The 22,798-nt window shown below is 48.8% G+C and overlaps 1 protein-coding gene across 2 annotated transcripts in view; it reads left to right on the top strand.

Annotated features, from left to right (window-relative positions):
* The window catches only part of CDKAL1 (CDKAL1 threonylcarbamoyladenosine tRNA methylthiotransferase), an 869,422-nt gene that overhangs the window by 19,912 nt on the left and 826,712 nt on the right, over positions 1 to 22,798 (top strand). For both annotated transcript variants that reach the window (XM_075585602.1, XM_075585601.1), the window contains one exon: positions 22,660 to 22,772. In XM_075585602.1, the coding sequence (XP_075441717.1) occupies positions 22,660 to 22,772 (113 nt within the window). The remainder of the gene's footprint in view (positions 1 to 22,659; positions 22,773 to 22,798) is intronic.

The following is a 22,798-nucleotide window of genomic DNA, read 5'->3' as shown; positions in this document are numbered from 1 at the left end:
GCCTGTCTGTGAGGGGGGGGGGGAGGAGAGTCTCAGGCAGAGCCGCCGCCGGTCGCAGCTCTGCCTGTCTGTGAGGGGGGGGGGGGGAGGAGAGTCTCAGGCAGAGCCGCCGCGGGTCCGCAGCTCTGCCTGTCTGTGAGGGGGGGGGGGGGGAGGAGAGTCTCAGGCAGAGCCGCCGCCGGTCCGCAGCTCTGCCTGTCTGTGAGGGGGGGGGGGGGAGGAGAGTCTCAGGCAGAGCCGCCGCGGGTCCGCAGCTTCTGCCTGTCTGTGAGGGGGGGGGGGGGGGGGGGGAGGAGGAGAGACTCAGGCAGAGCCGCCGCGGGTCCGCAGCTCTGCCTGTCTGTGAGGGGGGGGGGGGGGGGAGGAGGAGAGTCTCAGGCAGAGCTGCCGCGGGTCCGCAGCTCTGCCTGTCTGTGAGGGGGGGGGGGGGGAGGAGGAGAGTCTCAGGCAGAGCCGCCGCGGGTCCGCAGCTCTGCCTGTCTGTGAGGGGGGGGGGGGGGGGGAGTGAGGAGAGACTCAGGCAGAGCCGCCACGGGTCCGCAGATCTGCTGTCTGTGAGGGGAGGAGGAGAGTCTCAGTCAGAGCCGCCGCGGGTCCGCAGCTCTGCCTGTCTGTGAGGGGGGGGGGGGGGGGAGGAGAGTCTCAGGCAGAGCCGCCGCGGGTCCGCAGCTCTGCCTGTCTGTGAGGGGGGGGGGGGGGAGGAGAGTCTCAGGCAGAGCCGCCGCGGGTCCGCAGCTCTGCCTGTCTGTGAGGGGGGGGGGGGGAGTGAGGAGAGACTCAGGCAGAGCCGCCGCGGGTCCGCAGCTCTGCCTGACTGTTAGGGGGGGGGGGGGGGGAGGAGAGTCTCAGGCAGAGCCGCCGCGGGTCCGCAGCTCTGCCTGTCTGTGAGGGGGGGGGGGGGGGGGGGAGGAGAGACTCAGGCAGAGCCGCCGCGGGTCCGCAGCTCTGCCTGTCTGTAAGGGTGTGAGGGGGGGAGGAGAGTCTCAGGCAGAGCCGCCGCGGGTCCGCAGCTCTGCCTGTCTGTGAGGGGGGGGGGGGAGGAGAGTCTCAGGCAGAGCCGCCGCGGGTCGCAGCTCTGCCTGTCTGTGAGGGGGGGGGGGGAGGAGAGTCTCAGGCAGAGCCGCCGCGGGTCCGCAGCTCTGCCTGTCTGTGAGGGGGGGGGGGAGGAGAGTCTCAGGCAGAGCCGCCGCGGGTCCGCAGCTCTGCCTGTCTGTGAGGGGGGGGGGGGGGAAGAGAGTCTCAGGCAGAGCCGCCGCGGGTCCGCAGCTCTGCCTGTCTGTGAGGGTGTGAGGGGGGGAGGAGAGTCTCAGGTCAGAGCCGCCGCGGGTCCGCAGCTCTGCCTGTCTGTGAGCGGGGGGGGGGGAGGAGAGTCTCAGGCAGAGCCGCCGCGGGTCCGCAGCTCTGCCTGTCTGTGAGGGGGGGGGGGGGGAGGAGAGACTCAGGCAGAGCCGCCGCGGGTCCGCAGCTCTGCCTGTCTGTGAGGAGGGGGGGGGGGAGGAGAGTCTCAGGCAGAGCCGCCGCGGGTCCGCAGCTCTGCCTGTCTGTGAGGGTGTGAGGGGGGGAGGAGAGTCTCAGGCAGAGCCGCCGCGGGTCCGCAGCTCTGCCTGTCTGTGAGGGGGGGGGGGGAGTGAGGAGAGACTCAGGCAGAGCCGCCGCGGTCCGCAGCTCTGCCTGTCTGTGAGGGGGGGGGGGGGGGGGGAGGAGAGTCTCAGGCAGAGCCGCCGAGGGTCCGCAGCTCTGCCTGTCTGTGAGGGGGGGGGGGGGGGAGAGAGAGTCTCAGGCAGAGCCGCCGCGGGTCCGCAGCTCTGCCTGTCTGTGAGGGGGGGGGGGGGGGGGGAGGAGAGTCTCAGACAGAGCCGCCGCGGGTCCGCAGCTCTGCCTGTCTGTGAGGGGGGGGGAGGAGAGTCTCAGGCAGAGCCGCCGCGGGTCCGCAGCTCTGCCTGTCTGTGAGGGGGGGGGGGGAGAGTGAGGAGAGACTCAGGCAGAGCCGCCGCGGGTCCGCAGCTCTGCCTGTCTGTGAGGGGGGGGGGGGGAGGAGAGACTCAGGCAGAGCCGCCGCGGGTCCGCAGCTCTGCCTGTCTGTGAGGGGGGGGGGGGGAGGAGAGTCTCAAGGCAGAGCCGCCGCGGGTCCGCAGCTCTGCCTGTCTGTGAGGGGGGGGGGGGGGAGGAGAGTCTCGGGCAGAGCCGCCGCGGGTCCGCAGCTCTGCTGTCTGTGAGGGTGTGAGGGGGGGAGGAGAGTCTCAGGCAGAGCCGCCGCGGGTCCGCAGCTCTGCCTGTCTGTGAGGGGGGGGGGGGGGAGTGAGGAGAGACTCAGGCAGAGCCGCCGCGGGTCCGCAGCTCTGCCTGTCTGTGAGGGGGGGGGGGAGTGAGGAGAGACTCAGGCAGAGCCGCCGCGGGTCCGCAGCTCTGCCTGTCTGTGAGGGGGGGGGGGGAGGAGAGTCTCAGGCAGAGCCGCCGCGGGTCCGCAGCTCTGCCTGTCTGTGAGGGGGGGGGGGGGGGGAGGAGGAGAGTCTCAGGCAGAGCCGCCGCGGGTCCGCAGCTCTGCCTGTCTGTGAGGGGGGGGGGGGGGGGGAGTGAGTGAGGAGAGACTCAGGCAGAGCCGCCGCGGGTCCGCAGCTCTGCCTGTCTGTGAGGGGGGGGGGGAGTGAGGAGAGACTCAGGCAGAGCCGCCGCGGGTCGCAGCTCTGCCTGTCTGTGAGGGGGGGGGGGGAGGAGAGTCTCAGGCAGAGCTGCCGCGGGTCCGCAGCTCTGCCTGTCTGTGAGGGGGGGGGGGGGGGGAGGAGAGTCTCAGCAGAGCCGCCGCGGGTCCGCAGCTCTGCCTGTCCGTGAGGGGGGGAGGAGAGTCTCAGGCAGAGCCGCCGCGGGTCCGCAGATCTGCCTGTCTGTGAGGGGGGGGGGAGTCAGGGAGAGAGGGGGCAGGACACAGAAAGAGAGACACACATACACTGACAGACACACACACATACATATACACACACATACACACACACTGACTGACACACATGCACACACACTGACACATACACACACACACACACTGACTGACACACACACACACACACACACACACACACACACACACACACACACACACTGACTGACACATACACACACGACTGTGAATAGGTTAGGGGGATGTGTGAGGTGCAGGGGGCTGCGCATATGTCACACGGTCACACACGGACACACACACGCACACGCACACGGTCACGCACAGTCACACGCACCACACACACAGTCACAGTCACACGCACACACACACACAGTCAGTCGCACACACACACAGTCAGTCGCGCGCACACGCACTGTCACGTGCACCGTGCACTGTCACGTGCACACGCACTGTCACGCGCACAGTCACACACAGTCACGCAGTCACACGCACAGTCACGCAGTCACACGCACAGTCACACAGTCACACGCACAGTCACACAGTCACACGCACAGTCACACAGTCACACGCACAGTCACACAGTCACACGCAGTCACAACAGTCACACGCACAGTCACACAGTCACACGCACAGTCACACAGTCACACGCACAGTCACACAGTCACGCACACACACACACACACACACGAGGATTCACGCTTAGTGCAAATACAAGGGATGTGTACGCAAGTTCTAAGTTCAAATTTATTTGCGTTTTTTCAATGAAATTGTATTTTGATTTTTAATTAAAACATCACCAATACAAATACAATTTCTGTGACAAAAGTCAAAGAAGTTTCACTTACTATGCGCGTGCACAGCACACACAGCTTTTTTTGTTTTGTTTATTATGGCTTCTACAATCTTTCCTCCTGTGGGCCCTCAACACGCCTACCCGTTTGCGTCATAGCCACGCCCACCTGTCGCTCACAGCACTGAACTCTATACGCACACGACGTGTGTTTCGCGTGCACGAGCCGTAGCCCTCGCACCGACGCGGCTATTCTAAAACCAGCCTTGCGTTTCTACACCCGGGAAGCAGGCTGCGCTGGGATAGCGGGTATTTCTATAAACAATCCCTGTGTGGGCTGTGCCCTCCTCTTGTGGGAGGTTCTCCTTTTTCCCCACCCTCAGGAGGGAATTAAATACCCTACCTAACCCCACCTATGTCTAATGCAACCTCCCCTGGTCATAAGGCTGACCGTTGAAGCCTAGAAAAGCCTTGGCCAATACCAAACACGTGGATTGTGGTAATTGTGATTCCAAGCTTCGTCTAGCTACAGTGTCACGAATGGATTACATTCTCTGCAGATGAAATTCCTCAACCTGTGTTTTTTTGTTTTCCTTTTTCATGTTCTCTGAGATTGAAAGCATTCCGGATGAATGTAGAAAAACACATTCCTTGATCTTTCAGCGGGGTCTTCCCCAGCTTCAGAGGTCGAAGTATTTCCTGATTGGGACAGACAATTTTCATCAGATGAAGGGGAGCTAAAAGAGAACTTGTTTTGACTAATAAAACTAGTTTCATGTACATCACTCTGTTTTGCTGATTGAATTGCTTTTAAATCGATCTCTCCAGAGCGAAGATATGTAGTTTATCATAGGTTTAATAAATTGTACAGAGCAGGATACCAAACACTTGGTTAAACCACCAAAGGTTGATGCTGCTGTCGCTCGGTTAGCCCACAAGACCACTGTTTTTATTATAAACCGGTTCCCTTTCTGACCGTATGGGCTGAACGATGGAAGGAACCCTCCTTAAACAGTTCATTTTTTGGGGCTTCTTTCAAGCCAGCTACAGCAGTGGCATGTATCCCTAGAACACTGCATATCTGGATGAATAATATCTTGGAAGATATAGAATCTCACATACAGTAGTCGGCTCAAAATCCAAACCCAGGAGTGCTACTGGGATAGTGACTTAATGCAGGGGTGAGCAAACTTTTTATGCGGAGCCCCCCTTTTCATCCATAAAATTTCTCGGGCCCCCCCTGCCTGATGTAATAAAAATCACTTGAAAAAAAAACAAAAAACCTTTATTAAATGGTATACAATATAAATCCAAATATGTTTAAATACTTACATATTTCAACAGCTCGCGCTTGCAAAATTAGGTTGCGTCCACGCTGCCGCTGAGAGCGGTGACATCACCAACTCTCCAAGCACGAGCACAGGGTGTCCTGCATAATTTTGCAAGCGTGGATCGGGGCTGTGTGTGGCTGCATTGACTGCTGCTGAGCGCACTTCAAAGTCAATTTTGTTTGTCTCCCCAAGCGCCAAGCTTGGGAGAGCATACGTGCACAAAGGCAATCCTTTGGGGGGGCATTCATCCAACTGTTTGCTACCTCCCTTCCCTCTCCCCCCCCCCTTGTTTTTTATTTTTTTTCTTCCTTCCCCTCCATGCTTTTTGTCTTGCTATCCCCATTGTCATCCAAACACCTACCTACAGTATTATTTTTTTTTTTCCGTTTTCAATGTTGTGTTTTCAGTTTTTTTTTACATTATTTCTGTACATTCACAGTATGATTTAATATAGAGGATCGCAGAGAAAGCAGGTTGCCAGCGGAGGAGAGCAGGAACACAGCGCTATTGCAGGGCAGACACCGGGAGGGGCGTTTGACTTCACCGTGCTCGGGCGCGCTCCTCCGCGTACCTCCGAAGCCCCTAGGCGTGCGGTCACACATCATCACGTGGCCGCCACCTGCACTATCCTGTTCAGCCACCCGCACACATCTTCGGCTGCCCGCCCGTGCACATCTTCTTGGCCGCCCCTCGCGCACAGCTTTTGCGTCCTCCCGCACACAGCGTCTGCCGGCCCGCGCACCCAGTTTTCGTTGCACGCCGCCTGCGCCCCCCTAAATAATCTTGCGCCTCATTGCCCCCCCAGTTTGCGCACCACTGCATTACAACTCACACTCTCTCAATCAATCAATCACCACATACACACACTCACCACACACTCAACCCCCCCACACACCACACACTCAATCCCCACACACACCACACACTCACACACACACACACAATCCCCCCACCACACACACAATCCCCCCCACCACACACACACAATCCCCCCACCACACACACAATCCCCCCCACCACACACACACAATCCCCCCCCACCACACACACACAATCCCCCCCCCCACCACACACACACAATCCCCCCCACCACACACACACACACACAATCCCCCCCACCACACAGACACACACAATACCCCCCCACCACACACACACAATCCCCCCACCACACACACACAATCCCCCCCACCACACACACACACAATCCCCCCCACCACACACACAATCTCCCCCCACACCACACACACACAATCCCCCCACACCACACACACAATCCCCCCCCACCACACACACACAATCCCCCCCCACCACACACACACAATCCCCCCCACCACACACACACAATCCCCCCCTCCACACACACACAATCCCCCCCACCACACACACACAATCCCCCCACCACACACACACAATCCCCCACCACCACACACACACAATCCCCCACCACACACAATCTCCCCCCCACCACACACACACACAATCCCCCCCCACCACACACGCAATCTCCCCCCCCCCACCACACACACACACAATCTCCCCCCCACCACACACACACAATCCCCCCCCACCACACACACAATCTCCCCCCACCACACACACACACAATCTCCCCCCCACCACACACACACACAATCTCCCCCCCACCACACACACACACAATCTCCCCCCCCACCACACACACAATCTCCCCCCCACCACACACACAATCTCCCCCACCACACACACACACAATCTCCCCCCCACCACACACACACACACAATCTCCCCCCCACCACACACACACACAATCTCCCCCCCACCACACACACACACAATCTCCCCCCCCACCACACACACACACACAATCTCCCCCCCACCACACACACAATCTCCCCCCCACCACACACACACACAATCTCCCCCCCACCACACACACACACAATCTCCCCCCCCACCACACACACACACAATCCCCCCCACCCACCACACACACAATCCCCCCCCCCCCACCACACACACAATCCCCCCCCCCACCACACACACAATCCCCCCCCCCCCACCCCACACACACTTTCACCTGGGGGGGGCGACATGCTCCGATCCCCCAACCCCCCATGCTGCTGAAAACTGGTGCGGGAAGCAGACAGGAAGAGAAGGAGGGGCTGCCTGTGTGCAGTGAGAAGCCCCGACCCCCTCTGCAAGACACAGACACATAGAAGCAGCAGCACGGAGCTTCTGGCCGCCCGTGCACAGCTCTGCCCACCCCCATGGTTTCCCTGCAAGCAGCCCGTGCACCCCCCTACATAATCTTGCACCCCCCAGTTTGCGTACCGCTGACTTGGTGTATACAACAACATGACCAGTCTATTTATTTAGACATTTGATCCTCCAGGAGAGAAGTGAAGACAATGTTTACAGGTCTTGTTACAACCTGCAGAAAAGGGTTTACTTTGACATGGTTGCAGGCTTTTAATGCTGCAGTTCAGTCTTTTTTATTTTTTATTTTGTAATAAGAATATTGTAAAAGACACAGAACATTGACATCTGATATCTGCATATGTTCTGTGTCTTTTACAATATTCTTGTATCTACATTTATTGTTTGATATTTGATATCTGCTTATGTGATTTGCCCTCTAGACTTTAGATTTATATCATTAGCAGAGTGTGGGATTATTTGACAGTGGGGAGGGAAGGCTTAGGGAAGTACCTCTGGGACCAGGGGGAATGGGCCAGATGAAGAGGTCACCCCTCGAAACGTTGCCCCCCTAGTTTGCTTTCCTTTTTCCATTTTTGTGATTTTTTTGCCTTTCTTTTGTGTTTTTTCCCCTTCTCCTTCTTTCCCCTCTATCCCCTTTAATTTTTGATTTTCTCTATGGTGATATTTATTCTTGCATTGGCTTATTGGCTATTGTTGCTATATTTTCAGTTTATTACTAGTGTCGTTAAATTATTCATATTCCCTACACTGGTATTTGCTTATATCTGTAGCTGTGAGACAGAGTGCTGGTACTATCTTTTGGTTTGTTAGTACTTCTGAAGGGAATTAGGGTCCCTTCCTGTTCCGTGCACCCTGCAACCTTGCTGAGTCATTGTGTCAGAGTGCTGTCTATCACCCCCCCCCCCTTTCTACCATTACCTGATTCATGAAAATACAAATATAGAAATGAAACCTGGCGCATGTGAATTAAACAAATGTGAATTAAACATAATCAATGTGTATATTCCATAAAAGGATATGGGTGACTGAAATGAGTGGAGTCCTTTCTTCCTGACGTTGAATGGTTAATGAACAGAAAATGGACTCAGTTCTCAATGCACGTGGAAAAAAAGTTTCTCCTTCGCAGCAGATTATTGTCCTGTAGAGTGAGACATAAACCAGGGACAAAACATTGCGCAGTATTGTTTTTCAGCAATGAAGTCCTCCCATATGCAACTCAAACAAATGCCCACTTACTAGAGTTAGGGTAAGCAGCATGCAGTGGAGAGAAACTGTATATGTGGTCTTCTAGATCCAGGCGTTTTCAGGGTAACACCAACCCCACGTGGTATCCCCGATCTCGATGGGTACTAAAAGAACCTCCTCAGGAAAATATCTCCTGAATCTGTTCCAGGTCTCCTGTATATAATCTCCAACAAGGGATAAAAAGAAACACAGGATTGCGCAATATCTAAAAAACTTTAATAACGCCTCCAGAACTCGAACAGAATTATACTCACAAGGAACCGTGAGTTTAAAATCAAATTAGAAGTGCCCGACCCGGCCACCCAACAGCAACACACAGTCTCTGGTAGTCTTTGCCGGTACTGTGTGTACCTCGCGTTATTCCGGCGCGAGCGTGACAAGTCGGGGGACAATACTACAGTACAGTACTATACCATACTACTTTCCTGATGCTTGCCCATTACGCGCAATCACAATGGGCAATATGGTCAATATATTTATTGCATCGTTCCATGGTGAGTACATCGTTCCAAAAACTCAGTATGCCTTGCGCCAACTCATCCTTTTTGGAGGGTTTCACGACTTTTCGGATATGGTCCTTCAGCTGATGCCAGACCATTTCGATCGGATTGGAGTCTGGCGATCTGTCATTGGAAAAAACAGACAATTGGTTTAAGAGATACAGTGGGAAAAAATGAGACACCGTTACCGCACTTACTCCGCTTGCGTCTTCACCCAGTTGATACCGCGCTCAAGGATATGCGCTGTTGACGCGGTGTGCTTCGGATCTTTGTCCTGGTAGAAACGGTGACCATCCGGGAACTCCCGTGTGATGTATTCTCAGGCACAATTTTCTCTTGGAAGAAAGCTTTATTCATGATTCCTATAACAAGAAAAGTGCTCAAAAAACTGCACACTAATACAGTACAGTGCATAAGGCTACATTATATTTTATATATTTTACCTTCAAAGATGACAATGCATCCTGGTCCACGCCTAGAGATGGCACCCCACACATGCATTTTCACTGGGTGTTTTGGCCGCGGCTTCATAGATATGCAACCTTTTTTCTGGAATGCAAAGGTGGCAAATTGCTCCAGCGATACAGTAGACTCGTGAGAAGATGCAATCCTGGAAAGTTTCCCCACTGTCGATCCATGCCTGGGCCTGGACCACTCTCTTGATTTTGTTAATGTCCCGTATCATAGGGTACGCCCTGTAATGACGAGGAATAATTTTATAGGTACAGTACAGTCTCATAAACACTTTAACCTCCTGTACTGTCCAATACTAATCTCACACGTCCATATTTCGATCCAATTTTGCATCTCATCTTCTTTATGCTGGTCTTGGATACAGTGAGATTGTGATTTTGCTGCAGAGTGTATTTGACCCTTAATGCACTCTTCTCATCATTCTCTTCACTTATTTTGTCGACCAGAAGAGTTGTCTCCCTACAATGTACAGAAAAACAACAATCTGGTAAGTTACAGTGCAGTAGGCCACAGGTACAGCACATCATTTACAGTAAAAATAGTATAAAATGAGAGATCTACACAATATATAGTTCTATTAATATGCAGCGATGTAAACAATAGAGATACTGTATTATATTGTTATATAAATATACTTACGCGTTAGTTACCGTTGGTGTCCTCGTGCGTTGTTTGTTTTTTCCGTGTGGTATTACACGGTGGTTGATGGCACAACGAGGCCAGGAGCAGCTAACCAGCGTTGGATATCTGCAATTCGGTGTCCGCTCGTGTACATCTCCTTAATTCTCATGCTGAGATCCTTTGAAATCTTTTTAACAGGCATTGCTGCGAGTAGAAAGAAATACAAACACAAGAATGTATATTCGATGTTTAGTCTGTGTATTCAATGTGCAGTGAATCCACAAAATGGATGGTGTATTTATACGTTAATGACTCACATTAGAGTACGCCCACTTTCAACACCTGTACCTCGTCGCCATGCATAAAAGGTTACACACTTTGCATAGCCTCCCACTCGATGATCTTTATCTGAACTTGCCCTTGTCCAGATACTGCATTGTGCCATCTGCTTCCATGGATCAACCCTGATTCTACGGACGCAAGAAGCCACTCGCCTCTGCCGTGCCCATCACACAGAAAAAGCGAAAGGCGGCAGCCGTTTCCAAGCCAAAGCAAAAGCGACAGGCTAAGGCCAATAAAGAAAACCTTCTGCTGACCCCAAAGTCTAATGGTTTTAATACACGTAAGCCTTATTATGTCAAGAAGAAATTCGGTGATATACACTCAACGCAAAACAAATGGCAGCCAACCCATCGAACCCGCAGGCCACTTGCTCGTTTATGCTTCGACGACTCTACCGCCGCTCTCCCATAAATCTACAGCCCATCTTCTCCACTACTCGTCCACGACTGTGCTGCCGCTCTCCCGGAAACCCACAGCCCATCTTCGCCACTGCTCTTCGACACTGCCGCTGGTGCCCCTGAAATCCACGGGTCACTTTCTCCATTACGCTTGGACAACTCTTTCGCTTCTTGCCCGGAAATCCACAGGTCGCTTTCTCCATCCTTCTTCGACGATGCTGCCGCTTCTCTCCATGGAACCCCCATCTCATCCTCCGTAGCACCCATCCACCCAGATGTCCACAGCACGCCATGCACAAGAACCAGCTCGTTAGACCGCATGTTGAATGGGTTAAATGTGGATATCCCCGGGAACTCTACTGTGCTGGTAAAGATAGATCTGCTTTTAGAGACCATGCTAAATATGGATCAACGGATGCAGAAGATGGATCAACGGATGGAGAAGATGGATCGACGGATGGAGAAGATAGAGACTGACATAGCGGGGATACATAATTTGCTCGGTGTTCATGCCCCTGTATCCCCGACGCCGGAGCAGGAGGGTGGCATGGATGTGATGAATGGGACCTTCGACCACCTTCCAACACCAAGCGCACCCCCTCCACCAGAAGATTTTGTGTACATGTATGCCGTTGAGGAGGAGGATAACATGACAACCCCGTCAAGACCACGCCAGGAGACAACACGGCGACCAAGACAGGAGGAAAGCTTCCTCCCAGACAACCTACCCTCGCCCGCCGCCACAAGCACACCCGCTCCCAGAACCCAACCTACATACGCTTGCATCGATACGGTGCCCGACATCATCCTGCGCGAGCTGCCACCGGCACTCAGGGAGAAGTATAGGGTGATGAGTGCTGGTTTACCCCAGAAGTATGGCATGTTAATTTTTAAGCACCACATGTCCTTCTTGGTGTACTGCGGGTGGGTCTACAATGTGAACTACTAAGGAAATCGCGAAAAAAGGGCGCTTCCTGAAAATTTAAGAAGGACTATTTTGGCGGAATTGCGGCGCTATTTTTCAATTACAGATCCTTTAATGAAAATCGTTGAGACTCCATTAATGGCATTTTGCGCCATACAAGGCATCGGCCCTGGAAGGACAATCTGGTGGGGATCGAATTTGCGTGACTGTTCAACTGTTTATTTTTTGTAAATGTTTAGACTTTCTGTACTTTAATAAAGGAGATGTTGAGTGTTTTAACTTGTATTAATAAAGAAATGTTTTTACATACTGTACACAGGACCTGCACAATTCCAGTCCCCGAGGGCCGCAAACAGGCCCGGTTTTCAAGGTTATCCTTAAAACCGGGGCTGTTTGCGGCCCTCGAGGACTGGAGTTGTGCAGGCCTGACTGTAAATGTTTTGACTTTCTGTACATAAATGTTTTCACTAGCAGTAAACCATAAACCTGTTAATGTTTTGAATTGCTGTACACTTAAAATGTTTTTAAATTGTATTTGGAAATAAATGTTTTTGTACTTAATCCACCAATAAAAGAAAATGTTGATTTTGTTTTAAATTGTTCCATTGTCTCCTTTTATACTGTAACAAAATACAGTGTTTCTAGAATATACTGTACAGCAGGGGGGCGCGAACTTTTACCCTGCGCCCCCCTGCCGGCTGTCCCCTCACTCCCGCGCCCCTCCCCCCCCCATCCCAACTTACCCGCGCTCTGGCGTAATGACGTCACGTTGCCATTGCAACGTGACGTCACATGACCTCGCAGCGTCGTTTTGATGTCGTGTTGCCATGGCGACGCAGGGAGTAAGCCGCCGGAGCCACGTTAAGTTAGGTTTACATAGGCCCTGCAGCTCCCCCGGCACTTAATTTAAGTGCCCTCGGGAAGCGCGCGGGGCCTCTGTAAACCCCGCGACCCCCCCCACGGCAGTCCCGCACCCCTCCTGGGGGTCGCGCGCCCCAGTTTGCGCAACGCGGCTGTACAGTACTGTCCAGGCATACTGTGTTCAGCATCCAGTCTGTGCAAGTCACAGTTGCGAAGTCCTGGCAGCCAGAGATCCCCCTTATAGCACTTCCGCCCACAGCCCTGCGTCAACCGTATGTGACGTTGATGGGAGCAGAGAAGCAGAGGGAAGAAACACACTGTGTACCGGTGAATTGCTTTATCTATCAGGATTTCGTACAATGACTGTACCTATTATTCCTTATGTGAGTGCATAGCCATATGTTTTATCTGTGATGATCTCCAATACATTTTAAGACGTTATTGCACAATTTTGGTATTTCTTATTTGTGGGTATTCGTGCGGTGGTGGAGAAAAAGTGAAAGGGGTCTACACCTGTGGATATCCATGTTCATTGCTCTAAACAGAGAGAGGAGTGTCTCTGTAATGCCTGATTTTTGAAAGGAAAATTGTGAGTGGATTACCTTTTTCACTAGAAAGAAAGAATTGAGACTGTATCACACTATGTTGCCTTTATTTTTCTTTTTCATATAATCACGTGAACATTGGCGCTCCCCTGAATCTTTGAGGAATTCTGCAATCAAAAAGACTAAGAGAACAGTCTTTACAAGGGTTTTAAGTAGCTTTTCTATTAGCACCTTTTACACTGGGTGGTGGATTTATCACATGATTAACTAATAGATCACAGTTCACGTTGTAATTGAAATTATAGATATTATTTCTGTCATTTGCTTTTAAACACATTGTTACACATATTTCACTTTTTTAGGACATTGTTATAAGTAAGCGCCGTTGCAATCACATTTTTTTCACTACTGTAGGCATGCTCAGTACTGTACATCACGAGTATTAAAACAATACATGCTGTACGGGTTATAGAATACACATATGTACTGGAATAGATGTAGAATAAATGCATACTTTTTATTTTTCGGGTTTATTATACAGTATATGTATGTATGTATATATATATATATGTAAGTATTGTATACGGTCTGAAAACAGCATACTGTTTCAGGTTTTCTATGAAGCTCTCAGTTACAGTATTCTATCCTAATCAATAACAGCCACTAAACTGTAGACTCCGGTACGTGTTTTTTTAAATCCGATTCAGCAATGTGCATGCATTGTAACACAAAGCGATATTATCCATCGAAATCCCCCCATTTGCCGTTTTCCGCAGTAGATGACAAAGTTTTCTTTTCTGAGGAACAAAAAAAAAAGTACAAGTTTTACTGTAATGGTCAGTCAGTCCCCTAAAGAAGTTCCCACAGTCAGTCCCACCAATAATTTTCTCGGGGGGCGTCTCCTGTTCACATGCGCCTACCGTTGATGTGATGACACGCATATGCGTTTCAAGAATGTTCCAATTCCGCATGCGCCTAGCTTTCCACCAATTGTGCAGTATCTACTGTAGAAGCTGCTCAGCCAATGATATTGCTTACAGGAGAATCGCTTGACTTTTGAATCACATTGATATTTCAAAAATAGAATAAAATGCGGCAACATTACTCACCATAGACTTTGCCAATCAGCTGGCACCGAGCCACTGCCAGTCCCGTATTCTTTATCATACACGTCGTTGACAGGTGACAGCGGGACTACTACACCTGTAGTCAGCTGATGGGGCTGGAAATCGCTTGGGTACATGCAAGCTTGCTCGAATCTGTACGTGAAATCCGGCTCAGGCTGCAGGTATCCGGGCGGGGACAGACAGCAAGGGTTGCCGTCACCAGGTTTACACTGACCGGTCGGACCGTTATTGGAAGCTGTCGCTGTCGCATTGCTTGCCAGCGACTGACGTTTCTTAGTTGGTTTTAACACGACCTTTCGCCTTTTGCAGTCTCCATGATCATAGATACGGCGAAAAACCCGGTGATACACCCCAATACCCTCCAATAACATCGGGATCAATACGAAAAAACACGGATCGATACATAACTTTTTCCTTGTTGCACGCTTCCACACATGAGCATCTGGTGTAAATTTGTAAAAGTCATAGTTTTCGATAAAATACTGATAAATTTGAACAACTGTTGCCATCTTATCTGTTGCATTAATTGCAGCCCATATTAAATAAGCGTACGTTCTGTCGGGTTTTTGGAACACGGACTGCAGTTGTGCACTCATGTCGGGACTCTCAGGACAATAACCAGACCAGAAACTGTGCTTGTCTTTTTTTAATATGAAAAGCCTAAATTGATGCATTATTGTAACTTCTTCAGTCCCAAGGCCAATTTACAATGGACCACTGTGGTATTCTTTTAAACACCTGCAAGTCGACACATTACTGAAGCGCATGCGCATTACAATTCATGAATATCTGGTGGATACGCGAAGAATTGCAACCAATTAAATCCGAACCATTATCAATAAACGCATCAACCGCGGGTGTGAATGCAACATGAATGCGGTATAAATGCGGTCAGAATGCGGCATGAACGTGGTGAAGTGCAGTGAAATGCGTGGCATTCGGGGGAAAAATCCCGATTTTTTTTTTTGGAGATGTTGGAGAATAAAAGGGGTTGCAGCTGTATCTAATCTCTGCCATCTCGTTTGGTATGATCAGAATGACATCGAGCTTCATCCTTGTGAGTAATGCCTAGATGTGCCATCTCGCTAAAAAGCTTGGTAAGCAGACACTTGATCAAGAAACAAATTGATCACTCTTCCACTTTGAGGATTATCTTTATTTGGCGATAAGCTGGACACTATAGTGGACAAACTCTCTAAAGCCAGAAGTTTGTCACTTCCACAAGAAGTGTACTCTTAACGGGAAGAGCTTTCATCTTACCAGATCCTATCACGAAGCTAAAGCTTACAGACCACGAAGGCCATTTTTTTAGGCAGATCTCCAATCAGAATTGTCAAGGTCCTCAGACACCCTGATTTCTTGCTCGCGTGGGATCCAAGCAAGCTTTGTGTTTGAAGGCCTAATGTTCAGCAGGGCCCCTCCTGAGATCAGGTGGGTGGCCGACTATCCTGGTTTAAGGAGCAGTGGGTGCAAATGACCACTTGCCTTACCCAGGCATCGGTTATCTTCCATGGTTAGATGTGGAATTGTGTAGAGAATGGTGCTCAATATCAGTGTGTGCACTATTAATATATCATCACAGTCTTTGAAAGATCAAAAATAGGAGCACTGTAATTCATCCATAGGGTATAAAGGTCCATAAATGTGTATATAGCGGGGGGCAAATACAGACCTAGCGGTCAGTCTGCTAGACTACCGCACGTGATCAGAAATGCACAACCCCTCTTAATACATAAACATCCCCACTGTTGGGGTCAAAGGTAGTAATATAAGGGCTATTGCCCATTACCTGCCCTTGGGGATATCCTGTAGTCCAGTAATAGCTAGTGTTCCACTGCGTGCAGTCCTGATGAGTAGAAGCAAATGATGGTGAATGGAGCAAAGCAGCACAGCAATCAAAAGAAATCCTGAATTAAAAAAAGTCACAGGCAACTCCAGAAAAAACTGAAGGGTGTTTATTGAATGAGCTCACAGGAGAGTGAAAAAAGCAAACGATGGTGAAAAGAAACCTCGTTATGGAATCCACCCACCAGAAGATTCCACGACTACAGAGGACTCCTCCAGAGGCTTTCACCATCAGCAAGGCGGCGATTTATCCCAGTTCCAAAACCTCCACAGAAAAGGGGGTTTATTCCAACGTATTTTTAGTACCCAAAACATGGGGATCCTTTCGATTTTGACCAAAGATCTCAAGATGGTGAACCATTTTACCATATATCCAAAAGTTAAAGATTGAGTCACTCATCTGTCATGGTCTCAATAGACTAGATTTCATCACATCCATCGACCTAGCAGATGCACAACTTCATGTTCCCATTCACAAAGCCACAATAAATGTTCTTCCGTTTCTGCGTCGACGGATCCCATTTCCAATTCACTCTGTTGGCTTTTGGAACTGCCACAGCCCCACGTGCGTTTTAAATAAATAAATAAAATAAATAAGACATCCTCATTTTACAATGATTGGCCTATCAAGACCAAGCAAAGAGGCGGAGGTGCATACCCAAGTATTGGGCAAGCACAGCTGGGTTATTAATCAAAAGAACGTTTTTATTTTATACAATCTCAAGCAATCATATTTCTAGGAGTCTCTTTAAATGCCATAAAGGGGGAGTTTTTCTGCTGCCAGAATTTTTTTTGAAAAGATCTGGAATGCGATCCGGCATTTTCTGGTGATTTTGATTCTTGCGGCGAGAGAATATCTGCCCCTTGCGAGAACATTCGGTGCTGCATCAGAAGTAGTTCTGTATGCCAGAGTTACAAACCAGTTTCTTTGCCAAATAGAACAAAAGGCCATCAAAAGATCAGAATTTGTCAAAGCAAGAACATCCTTCCTTTGACCGAATCAAAGCAATCTCTGAAAAGGCTGGAACCTTGGCTCTACCAGTCTGGCAAATCCTAACCACCGAAACCAGTGCATTTGAATGGGAAGCAGTTCTGGAGCATCTCTATGCCCAAGGGCAGTGGTCACCTCAGGAGGAAGATCAAGGCAATGTTCTAGAGCTAAAAGCCATCTTCCATGAGACCCTATGCTTTTTGAAACTTCTGAAAAAAAACCATCCCTTGAACTCTTTGGGACAACTCATCAGCTGTATCAGAGGTGCGCAAAGTTTTCTTCTTGTGCGCCGCCCTTCCTCTTACCCCCCCCCCCCCCGGCGTCAAATGGGTCATGTGACGTCAGGTTGCCATGACACGTCGCTGGAAGGTAAGGTAAGTGAGGTTACAGAGGCCTCACATGATCCCCGGCATTTACTTTAAATGCCTCCGGGGTAGGCGTGGCCACTGTAACCGTCTCATTTAGTAAGGTCTTATAAACCATAATTTAGTAACTCCGTCGCTATATGAACTGATTTGGTAAATCCCTCTCAGTGCTGACCACCATGGGGACGAAGGGGGAAGTAGAGAAATGTTCCTGCAGATATTTCTCCTTCGTCCCCTATGGTAGCTAGAATTCTCCCCCTGCCCCCTCCCTCTGTTCCGTTTTGGATGGGGTATGGTGAGAGAATTTGTATTTCTTTCTTCTTTGCCCTTTTTCCATATTGGGAGCACAATCAATAAGAAACAGAAACTCTTCTACAAGTTGGGCACAGAAAGGTCTCCTGCAGAAGTCTGTGTCAGTTTAGTCAGTAGAGTTAGTCATTAGAGCGAGTTAATGATCGCCTTTTAAAAAAAAAAAATATTTGGAGAACAATAATACATGTGAGGTATTCCTAGGGAAGTACCACAGGCACTTGTCCTGTGGGAATGGGCCTGGGAGGGGTTTTCACCCTGAAACCCCTCCCTTTTTTATTTGGTGGTTCTGTTTCTCCCCCCCCCCCTTGTTTTGTGCACTTCTCCCCCGCTTTAGATAACTTTCTCATCCCCCTGTGTGCATTATCCCCCTTCTCTCACCTTTTTTATTTTATTTCTTTTTCTTCTGCTTTCCAGTTTTCCGCCATTCTGCCTACAGATAAGTATCATTATCCTGACATTTTTGGAGTAGTGTTGGTTTTTATTATTCACTGTTCTGCTCTTTATGTTGTACTTTGCACTGATACCATAAACCTGTGTGGCTGTATTACTGATCTTCAGTATAATAGGCTGTTACTTTCTCATGAACTGGGTGAAAATGTTTTTGCGCAACATTTTTTGTCTTTTTACTTTCTCCAAGTGCTGGGAACCTTTTGTGTGTTTTTATAGATGTGTAACATCTGCATAGCGATACAATATCTAGGGCCAAAAGAGCCGAGTTCACCAAGTGATGGTGTGAAGAGGGAGTAAAGGCGAGGTCTCAGAACAGTGCCCAGAGGTCATATGTGCGATGGAGGTATGAGGAGAACCAGGGTAGAGCTTTGTTGCGGATGCCAGGGAAGTTGAGACCATGAGAGTGATCGACTGTATCCAAGGCAACAGAGACATCATAGAATGGAAAATTACTTTGGGATTAGGTTTCATTTAGATCATTGGTTACTTTAGTGAGCACAGTCTGAGTGAGCTGTTGGATAACCAAATTGTAGAGGTCCAGGGGAGCATTGGTATTTAAAAAGTTGATTATACGGGAGTACACGAGACTTTCTGGCAGTTTGGAGGCAGGAGGGAAACGGGGGCAGTTAGTAAGGCATGTAGGGTGTGTTTGAGAATAGGTGTGACCACCACATGCTTAAAGGAGGGGGGAAAAGTGCTAGAGGACAGGGATGAATTGAAAATACGGTGAGAATGGGGACTAAGACATGAGGAGTTCAGATAAGGTGAGTCAATTAAGCGACTTGGAAACTTCCAATTAACAGGAGAGGAGAGTGGAAGGAGGAGGTTTAGGTAGGATCAGAGGGGGAAGGGACAAAGAATCTAATTGTCGATGGCATCTACCTTGTCCTTTAAAGTGGTCGACACAGGCTTGTGATGAAGTGCGATTTCTAACACGTGGCGAACGAGACACGAGCGAAAATAAATATATTCATAGAAAACTACTGTAGCATTCTACGATCTGGGCAAAAAGCTTTTTCGGTATGCCAAAAGTTTTGTCATGTAATATTTAACTTTTTTTAGTTGGGCTTTCCAACCTAAATTCTCAAAGCGATTTTAATGCGTCTCTAATTACGGTGTTATGTTTTGTTTTGCTGCGCCATTATATGTTTAATTGGATCATTATGGACCTTCGGGGGGGACTAAACACCATTCAGATGGCAGCACGTAACAAGCTATAAATAAATGGTACTGCTTAATGATTGGAACCTTCCTTTAGGACTCTACCTCGTTACCGGCTAGCCGTGCAGTGCAGATCTGCACTAGCAGCCTTTAACATGAAGTACAAAGATCTGGGCTGTTTATTTATGTTTTAAGGATGTGATAATAAAACGGAGCTGGATGTTCTGAAATATTACTCCTTGCTTCCCACTCTTGAGCTAGGGGATTTGATGAGTGTTTTATAAGCAAATCTGGTTTTATAATCAGGAGATGCCTCTGCAGGGTTTATTCCAGTCCAAGGCTATAAACAGTACATCTTTCTTAAATAAATAAAAAAAAAAAAAACAATCCATGCAATTTATTACAGCTGGGCCATAGATCTGCAGACTGTCTCCCACAAAAGCTTTCTTCAAAACAGTACGTGCACAGAAACCAGTCTGTAGCAAATTCAACCAATATGTGCCTCCCACTGGGGAAAATAGTTACTGGTTCTTCCCAGCCACATTAATTTAGTAGTGAGGGTAGATGACCGTTTTTATGCAGGGATGGAAGCGCATTAACATTTATTAGGCTTTATGGGAAAAGGAGAAGGTAAATTGGTGGCTTGTAGGGGTACCCAAGAGAGTGATGTGAGACTCCTGTAACATTCGCTTTCTTTATCGCACTAGTTCTACTTGCTTCAGTTGGGTACATGGCAGAATGTGACAGGCTGACTACATTCTGACACTGGAACTTGCATCGTTTCCGGAGTGGTCGCTGCATTCCTTCTAATTTTTTGTTTTGTGGAATGCTATATGTTTGGATCATAGTGAAGTATTGCTGGAAAGTGTTCTTTAATTTTAGTCTTTCCTAAATTGTCTATATTTTGCAATCTGTGGAGCCCTCTTCCCCCCCCAACCCCATGAGCTTTTAAGGGAAGTCATTGGGGACATGATATTGTGTTAACTTCAAATTTGCAGTGAACATGGTGAGCTTAAATACTATTTTACACTGCTATAGTGTAAAAAATAAAAAGCAAAATGCATGCCATTTGAAAAGACCGATCAAATGCCGTTACATTTCATAAAGAACATGGACAACATTTATTTTTACTTGTTCAGGGGAAAGGACCATCTAATGTGTCATGCTACTGTAAATAAGTTCCATATTCTTCTGGTCATTGCCGGTCACATATTCCCCAAATTATTCAAGAGCCACTTTGTGATTTATGTTAGTCTAACCCAGTGGTTCTCAACTTCAGTCCTCAAGTACCCCCCTCCCCACCAACAGGCCAGGTTTTAAGAATATTCCTGCTTTAGCACAGTCTTTGACTAAGCCACCCGTGCTGAAGCAGAGATACCTGACGGGGACTTTTGAGGTCTGGTGGGACCCACTCACTGCTTGACCTACCTACTTTTGTCTTTCAATTAACTGACCGGTCCATGAAAAGAAAAATAAATAAATGCTCAGTTAAAATAAAGCCAAAGATTGAGTAACTGTGGTCCTGCTGATGTAATAGCTGTGTATATACAGTATGCCTCAGTGGGTGTGAGAAGTCCCATAAACCTAGACCTTTCTTCTCATTGAGCTTTAATATGTGCCTGACAGTGCATTCGTTCAAAATAAACTTCTGCAAATTCACCACTAGATGGTTCCCTGAGACCAAATTTGGTAATAGCAGACCTGCTTATGCAAATCTCCACATATTTACACATACCCAACAAGCTCTGAGAAACTCCAAACGTGTGTGTGTGTGTGTGTGTGTGTGTGTGTGTGTGTGTGTGTGTGTACACAACAAACAAACAAAGATGCCCAAAGCTATTTCCAATGTGACAAAAATGCAGTGTAATACCTATATATGCTCTTGAAAAGGGGTCATTTAGTTCAACTCTTTGGCCAAAGCGTCTTAAGCCTGCTGCTACTTCAAGGCATGACCGTTAGCAGATCCTAACACTCCCTGAGTTAAAATTATTATTTACCTGTTTAATTACAGGAAGAATGATCAACATTGGATCTGTTGTAACCCAGCAAAATGAAACTGACCTGCCAGCTTGGAAAGTGGGGAGGGGCGAGCTTAAACCTTGGGGGTGAGGGGCCACCAACCTCCCAAAAACAGCTGAGACCAGCTGCACATAGTTAATAAACACATAGATACCAACAAGCTCTGAGAAACCCCACACTTTACCACATAATATAAAATATATGTATATGTGTCAAAAGGAGTGCTAGTGGGCGTGGCTAAATGTATACAACAAAAACAAAGAAAGATGCCAATGTGACAAAAATACACAGTGCAATAACCTATATATTCTCCTAATATATACCAGCCCCTCCCCACTTTCCAAGTTGGCAGGTCAGTTTCATTTTGCTTGGTTACGACAGATCCAATGTGATTATTCTTCCCCTAATTATAGAGGTAAATAAGAATTTTAACCCAGGTGAATGTTGGGACCTGCTAACAGTCATGCCTTGAAAGTGGCAGCAGGCTTAAGACTCTTTGGCCAAAGAGTTGAACTAAATGACCCTTTTTCAAGAGAATATATAGGTATTGCACTGTGTGTTTTTGTCACATTGGAAGTAGCTTTGGGCATCTTTGTTTGTTTTTTGTTGTCTCCACATTTACTGCGCTGATAGTACTGGCGATTACATGCAGTCCGTCGCGGATGCCCATAGTAGGCGCGACTGAGCGGTTCAGCCAATGAGGGCGAACCGCTCACGACCACGCCTCCGCCACACACCCCCGGTCGCCCCCTGGTCTCCTGCACCAGAGTGCAGGAATCGCGACGGCTGCCGTAGCCTTATGTAGAAAAAAAGTAAATTTTCCTGGCAAAATAAAGGTGTTGTGGTTTAAGAGAAGTCATTTTACATTTCCGAAGGATTCTATAGATCTTAAAAGGTGAAACCAGTCTGTGTAATTTTTATTTTGATCTATTCTCCCACTCATCCCCTTCACATTACTATTTTATATCCTACCCAACAAAGGAGGCTTCCGCCAGGGGGGGAAAGGCCCTTTCCCTGAGGTGTGCTTCACGCCCCCCCCCCCCCCCTCAGTGAGTGTATATGTATACATGTGGAGATTTGCCGTAAAAGCGTAGGCCATTTTATATTAGAATAATTATTTATTTGTTTGTTTTTTTAGTTTCTGCTACATATTGAGGGTACAGCGCTAATGTACCAAGTAACGCGTTGTGATTGTGCATTGTTAGTATGTATATGTGTATATAACATGCATAGTGTAATGATATGTTTGCATCATTCTGCAGCACAATCCCAGGCACTCAGAAGGTCTGGATTCGCACTTGGGGCTGCTCGCATAACAACTCTGATGGAGAATACATGGCTGGCCAGTTGGCTGCTTATGGCTACAACATAACAGGTAAGGAGCCGGCACCTGAAGTAACA

Source organism: Ascaphus truei, chromosome 2 (genome assembly GCF_040206685.1).
Source record: "Ascaphus truei isolate aAscTru1 chromosome 2, aAscTru1.hap1, whole genome shotgun sequence".
Lineage (NCBI taxonomy): Eukaryota > Metazoa > Chordata > Amphibia > Anura > Ascaphidae > Ascaphus > Ascaphus truei.
The sequence above is the reverse complement of the archived record's forward strand: the minus strand, read 5'-3'. Positions and strand labels throughout refer to the sequence as shown.